The sequence below is a fragment of the Eurytemora carolleeae genome, unplaced genomic scaffold, assembly GCF_000591075.1.
Source record: "Eurytemora carolleeae unplaced genomic scaffold, Eaff_2.0 scaffold195, whole genome shotgun sequence".
Taxonomy (NCBI): domain Eukaryota; kingdom Metazoa; phylum Arthropoda; class Copepoda; order Calanoida; family Temoridae; genus Eurytemora; species Eurytemora carolleeae.
This window is the reverse complement of record NW_019396094.1, coordinates 259894-280212: the sequence shown is the minus strand read 5'-3', so window position 1 is coordinate 280212 and position 20319 is coordinate 259894. Positions and strand designations below refer to the sequence as shown.

The following is a 20319-nucleotide window of genomic DNA, read 5'->3' as shown; positions in this document are numbered from 1 at the left end:
AAATTTAAGTCAAAACTTTTCGTTCTTTAGTTTCAGACTCGGGACCTGGAATTACGTTCTGTATATTTGTTTACCACTGAGTAGTGAGTATATTTGTTATTTTTCCCCCTCCCTGCCATAATGGAAGGATCAGTTTCCAATCTTTCAGGGATTTATATATTAGGGGATACTACCCCCTCGTTCATCTCCTTATTTAGCAATACCCCACCATTTAATATTCTCTGAATTCAGCAGTTCTACATTTAATATACAGGGTGTCCCACGAAACATCACAGTTGAGAGAAGACCATGAATATTGTCTTTGATCATAGATCTTTTTAAAAATCAAAACGAAATATTTCATATCTTAGTTAACTTTGAAAACACGAAAAAACAGACCACATTTGGGAATTTTGTGATTATTTATTCAAGAGTTCTACTTCTAAAATTTGTTTAAAAAAAGAATGCGGCAATTTTTTTAAAGACAAAATACGACCTTAAAGTCGTCTCCTAACTGTCATGTTTGCGTATATCTAAATCGATTACAAAAAAACAAGAGAGGGCAAAAAAAACATTAGGCAAGTAAGAAAGTGAAACATTGTCAACATTTAAAAATTCCAAAAGGGCCAAGAAAAATTCAATAATGATAGAGATGGATGATATATGACTGTACACAGAGAATCTTACTCTATACTAAAACTATCAAAGAGATTTTGTTGTACATTTTCCTATCTTCATCAATTTTGTTTAAAGCACTAGGAACTCGGTTACAGAGCCACACCAATTTTCTTAGCTTGGTTTTATAATTCTAAGTTGAGTGGATTGACTTTTTAAGGGAAAACTTAGTTTGCAGGAAACAGCTGGGTACCCTTCGACAGATTGGTATAAAAATATCTTCTCTTTGACACTTCACAAAAATTACATTATCATTTCAAGAAACACAATATATGAAAAATGTTTTAAAATAAGAAATACAAAATGATTTTTATAAATGATCCTTTAACTTTTATCAAATATTCGATAATATTTTCGAACTTTTATTATTTAAAGAAAATCATATTTTATACTCATAGAGAATAGAATATATATTAGAGGGGAATTTACTAGAAAAAAGTGTAAAACGGCCATTTTGTTGTACTGTTTCCATACCGCAGGTGTACTTCACATATTTATGCTATATAACCTTTTGGGCCCTGGAATATCATTTTATAGCAAATCTAAAATTATTGTTAAAAGAAAACCAAATGAAATAGGCTGGTTTCATAGTTGACCAATGATCATTTCACATAGACTCTATGCCTTCCACTTTATAAACGATGATTTTCCGTTATAACTATAAATCAAATGATGTTTTTATTCACCTAATTCATTATAAAGTTTATTTAACAGTTTAAAAAATTCGAAATTGAAATGAATAGTCTAGGGAACATGCTGTATTAATGCATATATTTTGTGATTTATGATTTGTACACTTTGAACTCCCTTTCAGGCTGAAAGGGACTGAAAAAATTCATAGCGAGAGATTCTTTAAATTCCCCTCTAATATATATTCTATTCTCTATGTTTATACTACACCGTTAATTTTTTATTATGTGTTCATGGATCAACTATCATTCTATTGTTCAGGTTGGATCACGGAAGAAGGAATTCTTTTATCCAAGTTGTATGATAAATCTTATATTTAACCTTAGTTTTAAATGAAATTGTAAAACTGAGCAGCTTTAATAATAAGAACTAAAATCTAAACAACTTTTAAACTAAAATCCTTGATTTGGATTTAAAGAGTTGCGGCAAGTATCTTTGTACTCTGTACAAATGTTTGGTGTTTGTTTGCAAATATCACAGACAAACTAGTTGGAAGTTGAATTTCAAAGGATTAGATTAGAACAAGGAATAGTTGTTGCTTGCTTGTGAGTGATAATGATGACAATCGGACTCCCACACACATAGAACACATCAAAGACTTCGCTAATTATAAAGACGAAGGGAGGGGGTACAGAGCATCCATGACCTCCGGAACCTCCTAATTTGCAGAAAAGTCTGCAAGCCAATTCCAAAAAAAAATTTGGCTTTTACATCAACCGAAATCCTTTTTTTTCGAAAAACCTTAACATGATAATAAAGTTTTTAATGTTACAATTTATGTTAAAAAGTCTATTTTTATTGAGATTTAGACTTTTTATTTTGTTTCTCTAAATTTCACAAATTCCTGAACTTGTGCAAAACTATTGAAGCTTTATACATAGAAAGCCAAATTGTACATCATTGCACAAGTGTATCATATACAGATCTAATTAGACTACCACCAATTCACAAAACATTATAGTTTTTGTGATATACTTAAACAGTGAAATACAATAAAAAAACAAATTTAAGTATTTCTCAAAACTATTATTTTGTTTAAAAAATATCTACCGGTAAAGAAAAAAATATCACAGAAAGTTTCTTTAAAAATACGAATTAAACGACGACCTTTTACTTAGAAGTCTTTTAAGGTTGTTTACAAAAGGTTTGAGGCATGAATTAATGGAGGATTTTAAGAAGGCGGAATAAAAAAATACTTTGATGAAAATAAAACTAGGGGATTATAAAGACGACTTTATAAGACTTAATTTTTGATTAAATGGTTCAATGAACATAAAATACTGCAATTGAGCAGTGAACAGTGAACATGCAGATTGTCTAAATTTCGTCTTCAAATTCCGGAGTTTTATGTATACAAATTCAATGAATAATTTTGATAAATTTAGGTTCGTAGGTGCCACTGACAGGCAAAGTAACATGTATGATACCCAACCAAGCCAACCAAGAATAGGAGAGTCTGCGTTTACAATACCAGCAGATCCAAAAAGAAAAAAGTTTAAATGAAGGCTCTTTAATTGGATCTTATGAATTCCTTACGCTGAAAGATCCCGATTGTGTAAAAACTATTACATTGTTAAATAAATATTTGACGTTTTATTTTTCAATAATTCATTTAAATCAGGTAGAGAGGGAAATCTTGAATGAAAAAGTAATGAGATAATTGATTACTGTAAAAAAGTACAAGGTTACATGCATAAAAGATATGAGACATATAAACACTAAACATACTTTAAACCAAAAGTAAATGTTCTAAGGGACTGATAGATGTGATTTCAAGTTACCAACCCATTAAAGGTCCTATTAACAACGGTACCATTTAAACATTTATCTGGGTAACAATGAGGAAGATATCCTCGTTATTTCAACTTAAAAAGTGATGAATTCTGTAAATTATGTTCATTTTCTTTCTACAAGTCACTTTTATGGACTATGGACAAATTAAATATTTTAAGATAGAAAAACTAAAATTGTTTCCTTGTTTTGTTTCTAAATAACTATTTAATACATTACAAAAGACGACATTATGAAACGTCAACAGGGTAAATATACACTGGATTTCTGGAGAAGACGACATTAGTTACTATCCTTTCTACCAGAGAAAATGCATTGAAATTTGCGTAGATTTTCTGATGCGCTATCTTTAATTAGCAAAGTCTTTGGAACACATTGAAGTTGGAACATGTTCACAATTGAAAAAGAAGATGGGGGCAAAGCGCCCTTAAAGCCTAGTATTTATATAATACATGAATCTAACCGTAACTGTTAATTTGTTTTTCAGTTACACGGCTTAGAGCTCTTGTATGTCCATCCTAATGTCAATAGCATAGTGGATCTAAGGAATTGGTATTCTTGGTTATATCCTGGACCTTAAAAATGGTACACAGAGCAGCCGATCCATTCCAGACTAAACTGTAAAGCTAAATTTAAAGCTAAAAATTTCGCCGATTTTTTCAATTTTTTTAACGATTTCTAAAAATTACAAACTTTAATCCCTAAATTTTTGATGCAAATAAGGTTGCAAAGATATAGGATTGGAAAAATTGAGTTTTAGACAAAGACTCAATTCATTTAGGCCCGATTTTTATGTTTTTGCATTCAAACAGGGGAACCCCAAAAACAAGCCAAATAAATTAGTGTATTTACTATTTGAGCATGTTAGAGTGAAAGGTTGTTTTGTTCTTCTGCTAGATTAAATGTGCAATTTGTTATAGATATTATAAGTTGGGAGGGATAAGATTTTCATACATTTTACTGTGACGTATTTGGACTGCTTAAAAACTAATTTGTGTGTAACAATAACACAGATGAAAAACAACTAAACAACTGATATTATGAAAGAAAAAAATTTATCATGAATTACTCATCTATGGAGGGGGTGCAGAGCCATAATGAGCCCCGCGAAAGACATTTGAAACCTCCTGAAAATGACCTCCAAGCCCCGATACAGCTGGTTCAACTACTTACACCCTCTAATATTCCAGGTGTTTCTATGGTTAGAAACACTGGAGACTCAGAGGATCACTGGAACTGTAGAACAAATAATAGAATCAGAGTAATGTAGTTCCACTGCGATACAACTGGTTCAACTACCTACACACCCTAATATTCCAGGGGTTTCTATGGTTAGAAACACTGGAGAGGATCAATACAGGCTAATGAATCCAGGTGAAAAAGAGATCATGAGGATCTATGAGGATGGGATCTACCGAACTAATAATATGATAGAGAGATCCGGAGGATTACGGATCACTGGAAGAATCTCACCTTTATTGGAGCCAACCATATTCACACCAGTGGAGACAATGGACTGGATGAACTCCTGAGGGACTCTTCCTATATAGGAGCTCTGTTGAGACTTGCCTTACAGCTGTGGGACTCTTCTTATAATAGGAGCATGGTGGAGACTTGCCTTACAGCTGAGGGACTCTTCTTATAATAGGAGCTCTGTGGAGACTTGCTTTACCGCTGAGGGACTCTTCTTATAATAGGAGCTCTGTGGAGACGCGTTACCGCTGAGGGACTCTTCTTATAATAGGAGCTCTGTGGAGACTTGCCTTACAGCTGAGGGACTCTTCTTATAATAGGAGCTCTGTGGAGTTATAATAGGAGCTCTGTGGAGACTTGCCTTACAGCTGAGGGACTCATCTTATAATAGGAGCTCTGTGGAGACTTGCCTTACAGCTGAGGGACTCCTCTTATTCTAGGAGCTCTGTGGAGACTTGCCTTACAGCTGAGGGACTGAGAGACTCTTCCTATATAGGAGCTTAGTGGAGACTTGCTTTACCGCTGAGGGACTCTACAGATCTATGGAATATGATTCAATAAGAATAGATGTTAACAGATATATTTGTACCAATAAAATGTAGATTGATAAACCCACTTATTCAAGACCCTGAGAGATATATATTATAATAATATGATAAGTTTGGATAAATTATGAATTGGTACTGGGAATGAAAGTGAACCCTCAAGAAGGGGGGCAAGGGTTGATCTCGATTTCCCTAGGATTTATGTCTGGAATTGTAACGATATCAGAGAACTAAATGTTACAATCTTTTTATGTTGTAAATTTAATAAAATGTTTGATTTATTTCTATAAACTAATCATTTCATCCGAACAATAAAATTACTGATTTAAAATAATTCTCTTAAGACAAAAAAGATATCAAGTAAAAACTTTCTTGGGATTTAAAAATATCTTCATAGCTACAAGGTGTCCGACGAAACATGACAATAGCAAGACGACTTATAAGTCGTCTTTGCTATTGAATTTATTTGTGACATTTAGATTTCGACTTACCTTAAAATGTATGATTCTTTGAAACAAAACCCACAAAAATCTCTTAGTCCTTGCATTTCCAAAATGTGGTCTGCCTTTTTTGTGCCGTAAATATTATCTGAGATATTAAGAGATACAAAAAAGGCAGATCACATTTTGGAAATGCCAAGATAGGGCTATGTTGTGATTACTAACTTTAGAAGTTTCCTTTAAAGTTTAGTTTGACGAATAAAATTTGTAAATTATGTTACGATCAAGGACGAACTTCAAATCGTCTTGCTACTGTCATGTTTCGTGGGACACTCTGTACAAAATATTATTTTGATTGTGTGAGTCGCTATAGATCTCGTTTCCAGAGCAACGGAGGAGCACAAACTAACCACAGAGAGAAAAGAGAGAAATAAGAGAAATCAGAGACATGCACACTTGAAGTAGGGCAAAGTTAGGAAAGTTTGATCCAACATATTTTAACAGATATACATTTTTCTATGATAAAAAGAAACAGCTTGAATCTGTGAATATGGAGTATGTTAGTTTTTGTACTTATCCTTAATATTAGCTTATTATCCTTTAAAGAAACTCCAAGTCTGAAGTCCTAATCTTGCTATCTTTGTAACCATGCATACATAAACCATGATTTCTGTTAACTCAAATATTCAAAGTTTGAATTATCAAAGGTTTAAGTCTAGAAATTAAATAAATATATGATAAGAAATTTACAGTACAGAGAAAACATTCTTTTTTTCAGAGATAAAACTTGTAGTTTTGTATGATATTTGTTTAGTCACTGAGGAAGACAAGGGTTCGAAAATGTGGTTTTTAATCCCAATTCTTTTTCAACTTTCTGAAGGTAATACTAAAAAAGGGCTTTCTCCCCCCCCCCAAAAAAAAATATTTGTTATTAGAACGTCGCAACACCGTATTAAACGTTCTGTTTTTAGGACAGGGTGTTTCAAAAGGCCTGTACAGAGAACTGTTCAACTTTCCACTCAAAGATAATCCATTTTTTGCCAAGGTAAATCAGATTAGAAACTTTTTCTTTAACTAAATACGTTTCAAGCAAAATTACAAAAAGATTTATTAGTAATTTTAGAAAATGCAAAGAAGTTTTCTTTGCAGTCCAGAAAACAAATAATTTTAATACATTATATTTGTTAATATTGATTAATATTGATTAATATTTGTAAAACAATTATAATTATTTAAATACAAATATCCTTATAGATTATGGCAGGCGGTAGTATGTTCTCTGGGGAAGGAATCGTAAATCCTGGAATGTGTAAGTTATCTTACTTTTGTTTAGTTCGACTAGGAACTAGTGATTTCGTATTTTGGTCCCCTAAACCCCAACTGTTGAATATGAAGACGACATTTAATGAATCTTGTCAGTTTTTTGTGTTGTTGTAAGCAAATCAGTAATACTATTTTTTTCAGGGGGGCAAAGTAACAATTAATATTATGGTTGTGATTTGATTGTGCACATGGAGAGACTCGATTAACATACACACTTGATTGCAAAACATATAATAGTAGGCGATTTTACCAATACAATGAGGAAGACTTTCGATTTCAATTTTGATTTATATCAAGCTGTTAAAAAGAATGTATACGATATAACATAGAAGTCAAGAGAATTTATCAATTTAAAAAGCTTCTCTTTGATTACTTGTAAGCTTGTAAGTCGAAAAAAGGTTGTTAACAATCAAAACTTAAATTTTAAAAGTCGTCTTCATTGTAGTGATATAATCGCTTACCACCGTACTTTACCTGATTTAATGCAGACGGCCGCCAATAATCTTTGTACATATAAAGATCATTAACATTGTACAAAATTTATCTATTAAGAATTCATGATTAATTAGTAAGACCTTTGCGACAAAATGCGTTTAATTATTTTCATTTTACAATTTTTTTGGGAGACTTTCTTACTTTATCACTATATTCTTTAAATTTTCTGTGCGTTTTGTTTATCTTCATTTTTATATTTTATTTCTATTTATTTTTAGCTTCTAGTGGGTTTACGTGCAATACAATGGGAAACTTGAACTGTGGTGATACACCCATACGCTGCAGAGGGCTTGGTGTTATTGACTGTACTGAAGCATGTCCAGGAAGTATGATAATAAAGTAAAAAGTAAAAGATGTTAAAAAGTAAAAATAGCATTTAAATATTTTTAATTGACCTTTGTATAGAAGTTTGACATCACACACTAAAATAAAAGCTGATAAAGGGTTTTTATCATATAAGATATGGCCGGAACTAAACTAAGATATGGCCGGAACTAAACTAAGATATGGCCGGAACTAAACTCAGATATGGCCGGAACTAAACTAAGATATGGCCGGAACTAAACTCAGACAATTTATTTATTGAATTTTCTCGATAAATTAACAAAAGCCGTCTATATTTCTTATCTCTTTATTTCTTTGGAGCCTAATATTCATAATTTGATTTAATTTAATCTTTTTAATTACAGGCGAAAGTGAATTCAAAAAGTTTCTCTCTGTGATGGAGGACCCAGAGTTTGAGAAGAAGTATCCCGAGCTACACAAAATGAGGGCAGGACAAAAATCTAAACCACAGGATGAGGTTTTTTAAAACCAAAATTAATGTACACAGTTTACCAAATCTGTTATTTTTTAGAAGGAGAATGAAGAAAAAAAACCCGAAAAAGAGGACTCGAAAAAAGCATTCTTTAACATGCTTAGCCAGTGTGACACCTTTTCAGAAGAAACGATGGCATTCAGTAAGTTTTACTGCTTTAATTGAACTGAGTTTTATTTTGCATTGCACCAATTCATAAAAAGACACTTTGATTTACAAACCCGTAAAAACTGTTGCTATTAATGCTATTGCCAGCTATTTATTGCAATATATTGAATATTAAGTAACATTATCATCATCACATATTTTTAATCAATTACTTTTAATTTTAGGATCCACTGGGTTAAAAGTTTCTTATTTGAAATTAGTTTTTTTCTTAGGTTTATTTTTGTTGTAAATGTTCAACATTTTCCGTAATATTTTGAATTAAAAAAGTATTCAAATAATAGCAAAGGATATTACTCCGAATACTAGGTTTTTAGGGCGCTTCATCACACCCTTTCATTTTAAACTTTTTAGCTTTTGACTGTTATTGCTCTAAAAGTCGCTAATTTTTTAGTTCCTAAATTGGTGCATTTATAAAAATATTAAATGTTGACATTTTTAACTTGCGGAATCATTTGTTTTTTACTGTGATTCGCTTAAATTTAAGAAATTTAATCCTTCATTTTTTTCGTAATTTTTACCTGAAAGAAGGAAGAATAATTAAAATCCTTACCAAAATAAATACTGTCTCACGTGTAATAACAATACACAAACTCCGGTTCATTTCAAGTACCGGTCTGAATCTTAATTTATAGCTTAAGCAAGTTACCGTATATACAGACAATAGGCAAAACGGGTAAGTACATCAAATGGACCATCCCCTTCTAGAGAAATTTATGTGAAATCAAGACTTAAAAGCTCTTCGAAACTAAGGAGCTATAAACCCGAATTTTCAACTAGCCAAAAAAACGTAGAATATTTTTGGCATTTTGCAAATGGTGTAAAGAGGGTTTCAACAAACTTCCAGCGACTTTAAAAGTGCTAAAAGCATCAATCATCATCATGAAACCCTGAACAATGACTGAATTCGCATTTCAATGTTTTTAGAGTAAAAAGGAATAATGAGGATTTTCGATAATTCTTAAAAGTAGAAATTGTAATTCGTTACCATTTAGAAACCGGCAATCGATTTCAAATTTCCGGCCTTACAGAAATTTGGTTTTTATTAGTATAGATATATTTTGTAAAATGGTAAATTATTATTATAAAAACAAATAAAAGTAAAATATATATAATTATAGTTTTTAGACGGTACATAAGAATTTAATCATAGTTGAAAACTCAATATTACCAAAATTGTTTAAAACAAAATTATCACTTTTAACCTTGATCGTAATTTAAGAAGAGTTTGTTATTTCCTAATTTATGGGAAAATGATTTTGACACAAAAGAAATTGAGTCTTTGCCACAAATTCAATTTTTTAATCCTTATATCTTTGCAACCTGATAATGTACACCTCTGAAATTTCAAACTTAGTGTATTTAATCGAACAGTATTTATAGATTGAAATATAAAAGGTCTATGACATTGTGTTGCAAAGATTTCGAAATTAGAAAACAAGAGTTTGTGGCAAACACTCAATTTCCTTGTTGAGATTTCTGAAATGAACATTTCTATCTTGTTCGATAGATTCAACATATTTTACATAAACCAGTTCTGAAATCATGTTTACCTAAATCTACTAAAGGTCGAATACATAGCTTCTAAAAGTTTGAGAAACTTATCACAAGTATCTAATAGTTAATGGTAAATGTCATAATTTTTTTAATTTAGAAAAAAAATTTCTATTCCTAACACAAAACCGTTTTAGCATATTGAAAATTTTGTATTGCTTCTGTAAAAAGCTAAATACACGAGGCATAAAAAATGAAAAGTTGCGCGCATACCGCGGAACGGGGTTATACATTATAGTTGTGTAGTTGATAATTAATTAGACAACTGATTGAGGGGTGTCATCATGTCCAAGGGCGGGGAGGGTAGAACTAGGATTTTTCAACCTTCTGAATCTGAGCCATGAGCTATAAACTCTGTGATATTGTTGTACATAATTTAATTGATTTATTAGTGAGTGGGGTGGACACGGACAGTCTAAACCCTAGAAAGAAATTCAGTCTTTGCCACAAACTCTGAATAAATAATCCCTATGTCTTTGGAACCCAATGTCATACATCTTTGATATTTTAAACTTATATCATTTGATCTAACAGGATTCATAGTTTGAAATATCTAAGGTCTACGAAATTGGAATCCAAAGATATACGGTTTAGAAAAGTAGAGTTTGTGGCAAAGACTCAATTCCTTACTAACTTTATCTATGAAATTATACAACTCTTTGTATTTGATAAGTTCTGAATATGCCCCTTACTATGTTGGGATGGTGGAGAATGGTAAATTTCCTAGAAAATCTGTGATTCAGTAAAGTACTATTGTGAACTCAACGAAGGGTTAATCCATATGTACATAGTATCATATAAGTTCATTACTCCCAATTGGAGAAAAAATGCCTAACAAATGCAACCTAAGAATAAAGCCCAACAATCCAGATTCAGTCCAAAAGGGAATTGAACCCTAGTATGTTTGTAGCCTTAAATACATAACAGGGCAGGCAGACAAGGGTATTGAACCCCCTTTCTCACTTAGAGATAGCAAGTTGGTTCTATTTAAAGAGCAGTTTAAAGGACAGCTAGGGTTAGTTAAATGCTGTAAAAGGAGTGAAACGACATTTATCTTGCTGGAAAAGAAAGCACATCGTCGTCTATCTTATCCCCTACGTCCCCCCAGAACACGGCAGTTAGCACAAAGCATCTGATCAGAAGAGTCATATGGAAATATATTTCGGCAAATTTCGTGTGTAAAAGCGCGCAATTCCGTCCAACTTTCTTGCGTTGTGTTTCAATTTTTTAATAAAATTAAATATTGCGTAATTCCTTTCAACAACAAAATATTCAATTTAAACTTTGGCTGTGGCATACCATAAACTGAACTTCACTAACATTTCAGTCTCAAATGCTAAGAAAATTGAATTTAAACTTAATATTTTGTGTTATAATATTCCTTCGCAGCCTGATAACCAGAAAGTCATTTTAGACTCAAGCAGACCCATGTAACTGGATAAGTGATTTAATAAGTTACTAATTAATTTTGTTTGACTTGTAACTATAACATTAAATACACTGTGATGTTGTCTTTCTGTACCATAGTTTTCTGGCTCTCACTGTAGCAAAATATCTAATTTTGATTAAACGAACCTTACAGTTTTAACCAAAAAAATTTTCCATTTTAAAGTTTATCCAATGTTAACAAATGAAAAACGTATCATATTTAATTGTTAATTAGGAGCTAAACCGCAAGAAACTTTAAAATTTGAAAACTGTTGAAACAAGTGACACTCGGACCTCGATTATTTTAAAATCAACAGAGATATTTAATTCCATTCTTGTATCTGCTGCATAAAGCTGTAAGTCGAACAGTTAAAATTATTGATTCATAGATATGAAACCAATTCCGATGCACGAAATTCCGCGCAATTCCGCGCCCGATCCTATATGAACCCTGGTTGAGGATGCTATCTCATTTGAACTACTCCCGTTTGAACTATTGTTCATTTGAACTATTGTTCGTTTGAACTACTGCACGTGGTACCACGTAAGTAGTTGAAATAAACAAAAAAAATAGTTCAAAAGAACATTAAAATAGTTCAAATGGTCATAAAAATAGTTCAAATGAACAAAAAAATAGTTCAAATGAACAAAAAAATAGTTCAAATGAACAAAAAAATAGTTTAAATGAACAAAAAAATAGTTCAAATGGACATACAAATAGTTCAATTGAACGTATAAATAGTTCAAATGAAATAGTTCAAATGAAAAAAAATAGTTCAAATGAAATAGTTTAAATAAAAAAAATAGTTCAAATGAAATAGTTCAAATGAACAAAAAAATAGTTCAAATGAGAAAAAAATAGTTCAAATGAGAAAAAAATATTTCAAATGGAAAGGACAAAAAATAGTTTAAATGAACAAAAACTAGTTAAAATGAGAAATAAATAGTTCAAATGGACAAAAAAATAGTTGAAATGAACAAAAAAATAGTCACAATGAACAAAAAAGTAATTCAAATGTACGTAAAAATTGTTCAAACAGACAAAAAAAATAGTTCAAATAGACATAAAAATAGTTCAAAAGGACAGAAAAAAATAGTTAAAATGAACACAAAAATAGTTAAAATGCTGTTGATCAGCTGAAGTAATTAGGGGAGGGGGCCTCAGGGGGCCTGCAGGCCCGTGGGAGGAGGCAGACGCTGAACTCCAACCTTTTAGTGTGCGAGTTGGGGAAGACTTCTCTGCCGCGCTTAATTAAAAGCATGATTAAGGGGGTATGCCATTTGTAGATCGAGATTGAATCCTAGCCGCAGCGCTCGGCCCAGAAAGTGTCATAACTTAACCTAACCCGTGCACGCCGCAGAACTCTGCCCTCTAGCCTGTCCTAGCCACAGCGCTCGGCCCAAGTGTCTTAACCTACCCTAACCCTAAATAAATATTAGTTTAATTGAAAATTGTTGAAAAAGTGGTCATGTCAAAAAGTAAAATCCGCAGTGAAGTCTTCCCAACCTCGCACGCTCGAAGGTTGGATTCAGTGTCTGCCGTGGGAGTTAAGACAGACAAAGGGGCCAGGTAAAATCACGTCGGGAGTAGGAGTATATCACATTTGTACTATTTATATGTTTTTTAACTATTTCATTTGAAATTTTTGTTTGTTTATTTTTCATTTGAACTATTATTTTCTCATTTGAACTATTTTATTTTCTCATTTGAACTATTAGTGAGCAGCCTATAGTAACCAGCTATTTAAGTATTTATAACTTTATGCAATATATCCTAGGTTGTCCTTAACTAAAAAAGTACTACTGCAGTACGTACCAAGAAGCAAAAATACATTAATTGTACCGCTGCACAGAAACCATTTAAACAGTGCTTTAATCTTCCTCAATCTTTCAGTATTTTCTAATCAATAATAAAAAAGTTTTCATCAATAATAAATTTTGGCGGATGTACATTTTTTTTTATTTTACAAAAATCAAAAATTTTGGGGGGAACTTTTTGAAGTTCTGAGCACTCATAAACCTTCCCAGGAGTCATGTCAGGTCCCACACAAAATTTGGGCCTCAAACCATTCAGCTGTTTTGACGTTTATTGCACACCAACAAATACACTGACACCCAGACAGACAAGCAAAGTTTATATAAAGACAAGGCTAGTAGGGCGCTTCTATTTAACTTTAAACCATTTTCTCTTTGAAAATATTCCAAAACAAAAAAAATTCGCGAATTTTATAAAAAAAAACATTTCGTAGACTTTCAAATTTTCAAAAATTCAATTTTCTTAACATTTGATCATCCATAAACCTTCCCTGGGATCATGCATGGTCCCAAAAAAATGTGGGCCCGTTTATGACGTTTATTGGACACAAACGGCAGACAAGCAAAATATATATATAGATGGTCACATGTTTCATAATCATAGCACGAATTTAATAAAAATTTATAAATAAAAGAGAAAGTTGGATCACTTATCCCTGCCTTTAATTTTGTTAGAGCTTCAAACACAGTTTTCTCGTTGATAATATCCAGCTAGGGGAGCCTAGTAGACTAGGCTAACTAGGCTCTACCTGGAGAACAATGGATTCCTGAAATCTAGCTCATGTAGTTCTCATGCTTCAGGTCATCTTGCAGTACGCCAAACTCCATTCCAGAATAGACTTTCATCCTGGAACGGAGTTTTAGGATAAAAGTTTCCGGGTTGGGTACAAAAAGTCTTGATTTCCTTAACTGTATAGTCAGTAGCATAATAAATTTAAAACCGCTGAAAATTATCTTCTTTAGTTAAGCTTGCCAATGGGGGAGGTGGAGGAGGTATCGGAAGCAATGAAGAAAGTGTACTTCAGGTAAGTAATAAACTATTTGATGCCCTTTTGGGTATTATTTTGCGTATCTATTATTTAGTATTTTTTTAAAATTGATTTTTTTCTTATTGTAGGAAAAATAGATTTATAGAAATTCACGATAATTTTAATTCATGAAATATTCTTTAAAGAAAGTAGACGAAGACGCTGTTGCTGGTTTCGGTGACTACTCTTATTCCTATGATGACCCACCTGTAAGTAAATCTGTAAAAACGTCTGACCATTTTCTAAATTAATATGCTTGAACCGGGCGCTTTGTACAGCAAAACAAAACAAACGTTTCAAAAAAGTCAAAACTGTCCATCCCTTTCAAATTAACAGTTTTAGCTTTCAACTGTTGCTTTTCAAGTGGCTAAGCCAAATTAGAATATAAATAATAAAATGAGAAATAAGTTTTAAAAAGCCTATTTATTCAAATCATGATCATTTTTCTGAAACACATAAATTCAAAATCAATGTGATTCACATAATAAAAAGTAAAAAAGCCATAAAATACTTGAATTTAAGTTTGATACTTCTATTGATAAGCCTTATCTATAATTATGGTAAACATGCCTTAATTTTATTGTAGTCATCTGAAAGCATTCAAGAAATATCTGCTGAGGAGGAAAAAATCAACTTTACGGAGAGATCCTTGGATGATAAAAATGAAATTGACTCTAGTATCCAACATAACTTAAAGATAAGAACATCGAGTAATGTACTGGACAGGGAACCAAAAGAGAGTCTGAAAGAAGAAAAAAGCATTTCTATAAATACGGTAACAGAAACAGGCGAGATCACAAAACAAAATTTAAAGAAAGATGAAAGCGGTTTTAACGACACTGAACAAAAAGATATGGCCACACAAAGTGATAACGACGATGGTAGCATAATCGAACGTAATAAAACAGACACAAAGGAAGACGATAAAAGTAAGGTAATTAAAAATACGATATTTCAAGCTTCGATCCTTTAGACATATGTACATTATACAGCGAACGTACCTCTGGGGGCAGCAAAAACCTGAGAAAAAAAACTTTTTTGATGTTTTAAATATTGTTATTTTGTTAGTTTTAAATATTTACATAAATTTTATGTTAGTTTCTAAAAACGTGGCAATCGGACTCCTATGTTGTGCTTCAAGAGGGGAGGAAGGCCAACCACAACAATTTCATGTCCGAGCCACATTCTCCTCATTTTCTCGTCCAAGCCACCTTGAAATCCTTGTCCTTTCAATATTACTTTTTTAAGAATCAAGCCACATTAGGGCATAAATGAAATATCAAATTTTTATAAATCGAAAAAAAGTTTCAATTGAATTAAAGATTTCAAGTTTAATGTCTTTAAAAATGTTCACCTTTTTTACGCGCATTTTCAGATATTCCTGGTGTAGAATGCCGCAAATAATTCCAAGTTTATAGAACTTCAATCTTTTTTGTTAACTAAAGTGAAAAGCATAGAATTTTACCGGGTGGTTCCATGGGAAAAATATAGGCAGAGGTATGCCGAATATTTTGCTATTTATTTTATTTCACGAAGGTTAGCAATTACGGAGGCAGAAGAGATTTAAGTTTTACCTAAATAAAGTTTGACATCATTCTCATGGGTTTGAAGATTCCAACATGATATAATCATTCAATCCAATCCACATTCTATGCCTTAACGTGGCCAGATTTTTGAAAATAGTTTTATCTTCAAGATTTGGAAACTTTTTAACACAAAGTAATCAAAAGACGAGGATTCTGAGGTGGCTCGGACGAGAAAATGAGGAGAATGTGGTTCGGATGAGAAATTGTTGTGGCTGGCCTTCCTCCCCTTACTTCAAGGTGTATTAATTAATTAAGATAAAAAATATCTGGAAACATCCCACTATTGATTATTTGTGATTCAAAATGAAGAAATTGGTTGACAATTTTCAGCTCATGCAATGCGAATTTTATTATATTACATTCTCTTTTTCTCCGTACTTGAACTTAGTAGTGAGAATTGTTGAAAGGTATTTTACCTAAATCAATTGATTTTTTAGGCCTGAAGCCGCCACAATCACCTTAAGCACTACAAATTGGTCTAAAAGTATGTTCGAAAAACAGATTTCTAGAGCAGAATAAAAAAAAATTTGAGTTATAAAGACATACTTTAGACATATCATGTGTGGAGTTAAAACATAAATATTTTATGTTTTTAAGCTATTTGAAGCCCTTATACTAGTCTTAAACACACCTAATGCTTTAAACTTACTATATGAACCTGTTGACTTGAAACATCAATATTTAAAAGCTTTTGAGTTTTTGACGTCGATTTAATATTCTGAAGGTTGATAGAAAAGTCAAAAAGTATTTTTGACCTCAAAATTTGATTCCTGGAGCCAAACCTATTTTAAACATATCAATCATATGCATGAACAGTGTAAAACTATGAAATTCAATAAAGATTTATCTCTTTATACCTCTACATTTAGGAGTTGTCGTACAAAACCAAACTTGATATCATCTGAAAGCTCTCTTAATTCATTCTAAACTGAGAAAATTAAACATGCGTAAAGAATTACAACTGTTTTACTTTGTTTCTTTTTTAAAATCAATTGTACACTGCCGATGAAAAAAACTGATAAGTCCCCAAAGCTATTTGATTACAAAATATAAGATTTTCTGACAATTTTAAGTAACATATTTAGATATTTGTAAATTTCATTAGTAATACTCGCAATAACTAAAGAGGACCAAAGTTACTACCTTTTCTCTTGTAATGTGCAGAAGAGGGGCAGAACCCGGGGCAATGTTACTGATCTCAGAGTCAGAATGCTACTTATGTGCAAAAAAATATGACTTATGAATATGACATTCTGACTGTACACTGGCGATGATTTAGCTGACATACCTCATGAGTCATGGGACCATAACACTTTTGGTCTGACGGTGTTCACATTGATTAAAAGGTTTAAAGCTCTCACTCAAAACTTGATAAGCATTTTGCCAATTAATTCTTTAAAAATAAAACTTAAAAAGCTTTAATGTACGTAAAATTGTACATGTCTAGGGCTATCAAAAAGTTTCAGTCAAGGTGGTGGGTTAAAAACAAAATTAAAATCTGGATCAGACCCAGTCTTAAAAATTGATGCTTTTCAAAGCTGTCTGGATCTATGTAAGACTTTTGGTGTCAGCCTGCAATAAATATTGGGTTATATGATATTCCGTAAAATTTGCAGTATGTTGACATATATCTTGAATTACACCTATTTCTAATCATGCTGTAATATATGATTTGCCTTAAATCTTTAAATTTAAAGAGCCCTAGTCGAATGCTAATGTCAGGAAGTTAGAAGCTGCAAGAACAAATAAGAATTATGCTGACTTTAGAAACATTTCCAATAATTTAATGATGTATCAGGAAGGAATAGTTCCGAGTTCGGACAATAAGAAAAAGATGCACAATAAAGAAGAAGATGAAGAAAAAAGTCAAGTATATACAAAAGAAGGAGAAGAAGAGAAATCCAGGATTAAAGGAAAAAAGGACCATGCCAATCTAAATTGGTTGGACAGTATAGGAAACATGTTGAGTGATGAAGAAAAAGCTCTGGTTGAGAAAACAGATGATTGAGTCTACATTGATAGATTGGTGAGTAATAAAGATAAAGCTAGGATTGAAACCTTGATGAAGGATGAGGAGTTTTTGATATCGATGGAAGCTGAACACGGTGCGTCAAACAGGTTGAATAATACAGGTAGTCCCAGAACAGGAATTGAGATACAACAAGAGGTGACAGAGTCTTGCTATTACGGAAGTAGGAGAAAGAAAACTGTAAAACAAGAACTTCAAAGGAACCATGCCACCAGAAGAGCATGAATCAGGAAGAATAATCCAGGAAGATAATCTTAACTTATCAGACAATATCCGAGCTGCATGTGTGAAGATAAGAAAAAAAAGATACACAGAATTATGCTGATTTGAAAATCATTGCCGAGACAGTAGACAAGTCATGTATACCTGAAGAAACAAGAGCATGTTGATAAACATTAACCATATCCCCGCTGGGGTACTTGAAAACCAGGATACGCTGGGGGGGGGGGGTCAATTTGACCCCCCCTCTAAATCCCATGTTTTATGTCCAAATATGACAAATGATACATCATTAGAAAGCTCTTGTGCTCTACTTTTAGAATCTGCAAAAAAATTTGAAAATTTGCGAAAATTGAATTTTTTATCGCAAAATCCAGTTTTATAGTAAAAATGTTTGCAAAAAAAAATTTGTCCAAAAAATGACAAATTATACATTTTTTAAAAGCCTTTGACCATGCCATTTCAAATATGCAAAAATTTTTGCAAAATTTTAAATAACCTGATTTTTAATCAAGAAAAACTAAAAATGTGCAAATTTCCTTTGACAGGTTGTTTGCAAAAAATTTTCAATTTTTTTTTCGCAAAACTTGTGCAATCCGTTTCCTTATGTCATAGGCTTTCCGAAAAGCTAAATTTTATCAAAATCTGACAAGTGAAAGTGGGTCAAAACAAAGATTTAGTTTGTTACAGGCAAAAGCAGTCATTCAGGCAGTGTGCCTGAGGACTCAGGCAGTTAGTATTAAAGCCCGGTTTTAGGCCTAAAGGGAGGGCTTTGGGTATGTAAGAAAAGTCAGAAAATTTCAACAGCCTCAGACCAATACTTTTTGAGTTATGGGGGGGGGGTCAATTTGACCCCCCCCCCAGCGGGAATAGGGTTAACAGAAACGATAAACAATGTACGAGAATCAAATTATCCTACAGAAGAAAGTAAGAGGGGATTTATTTGTGAAAGCTTCAATATAGATAAAAATGATATCTTACACAAAAAGGAATAGTTGAAAGAGAAAATAGTCAAACAGTTTTCGGATAAGTTTTTTGGTCTGGTGGCAAATCTGAAACGTTATGGGGAAACAGATGTTCCAGAATTCATCATAAATGAGAAGAGATCAGAACAAGATAAAAATCAAGATCAAGAGAAGCATCAAGAACAAGAGCATTACACAAGGATAAATATGCTGAATGCACAGATAACAAATACCTAGGGGGAAAAAAAAGTAGGGAGATATAAACAAAGAAATGATGAATTATGTATGAGAATCAGATTATCTCATAGAAGAAAATAAAAAGAAATTGATTCATGAAAGCTTCAAAATAGATTCAAATGAGATGTTAAACCAAGACAAAAAATTTAAAGAGAGAAAATTGTCGGATTTGATGTCATATCTTGAACAGTACAAAAAAAGGTTAGAAGATGAAGCAGAAAACATATCAGTACTGATGAACTCCTTGAAACGTTAAACGAGGTTCTGAAGAAAGAAATCAAGATCACAAGAGAAACAAAAAATTAAGAAAAATTGAAGAAAGAACATTGAAAACCGGGGATGATGCGTAGAACTATTCGTATGAAAACCCCATAGCTATGTTTAGATCAAATGGGGAGTTAGACAAGCACTGCAAGGACAGTCAGAAAGCTAATCCTGTTCCACAGAATCAACCAGAGAGTTTAGAGAGAAACCAGCTGATAAGTAGGGATTAAGGACAATCTTACAGTTGTGGAAACAGATTCTAACCCTCCTACCCTCACAGCTATAGCTAAGAATTATGTTAAAATTAATGACAATGTAGAAGGGATCCAGCTGGAATTAATTGCGAGGAAACAACAGCCAAAGATGATGGCACTGGAAAGGGACAGAGATACTGCGTATATAGAGCTTGCCAGCATGAAACCATCATTGCCAAATGTCAGGTTCATATAACTTCCAGTGCTCTATGTGCCTTGCAAAAAATCCCAGTTTAGAGGATATTGCAGGGCCTATAGCCACTGGCAGTTTATGACCATCCCGGAGATCAGTATTCCGGTCTCCCCCTAAGTCTGCCAAAGATCTCTACACCAAGGACAATTTGAAACCCCTGATGGAAAGATTCTGAGACTGGACTTGGATGAACAGTTCGTCTATAATTTTGTAGAAGATGGCAGCATTACGGTTGAGTCCAGTAATACCTATTGTGAGAGAATAAGATTAAAAAATTCAATCTAAACCCATTAGCATTTTTCTCATGGAAGTTCAGCATAATCAAGGAGTTTATATTGATCAGTCTCACCCTCA

General features: G+C 32.5%; 1 protein-coding gene across 1 annotated transcript in view; it reads left to right on the top strand.

Annotated features, from left to right (window-relative positions):
• The first annotated feature begins 6375 nt into the window (after window positions 1–6375).
• LOC111694727 (uncharacterized) overlaps window positions 6376–20319 on the top strand; it is a 25514-nt gene continuing 11570 nt past the window's right edge. Inside the window, exons 1-9 of the mRNA XM_023463720.1 lie at window positions 6376–6473; window positions 6565–6638; window positions 6848–6902; window positions 7630–7737; window positions 8101–8213; window positions 8268–8370; window positions 14154–14215; window positions 14365–14427; window positions 14805–15152. Coding sequence (XP_023319488.1) covers window positions 6434–6473; window positions 6565–6638; window positions 6848–6902; window positions 7630–7737; window positions 8101–8213; window positions 8268–8370; window positions 14154–14215; window positions 14365–14427; window positions 14805–15152 — 966 coding nt within the window. The 5' untranslated portion in view covers window positions 6376–6433. The remainder of the gene's footprint in view (window positions 6474–6564; window positions 6639–6847; window positions 6903–7629; window positions 7738–8100; window positions 8214–8267; window positions 8371–14153; window positions 14216–14364; window positions 14428–14804; window positions 15153–20319) is intronic.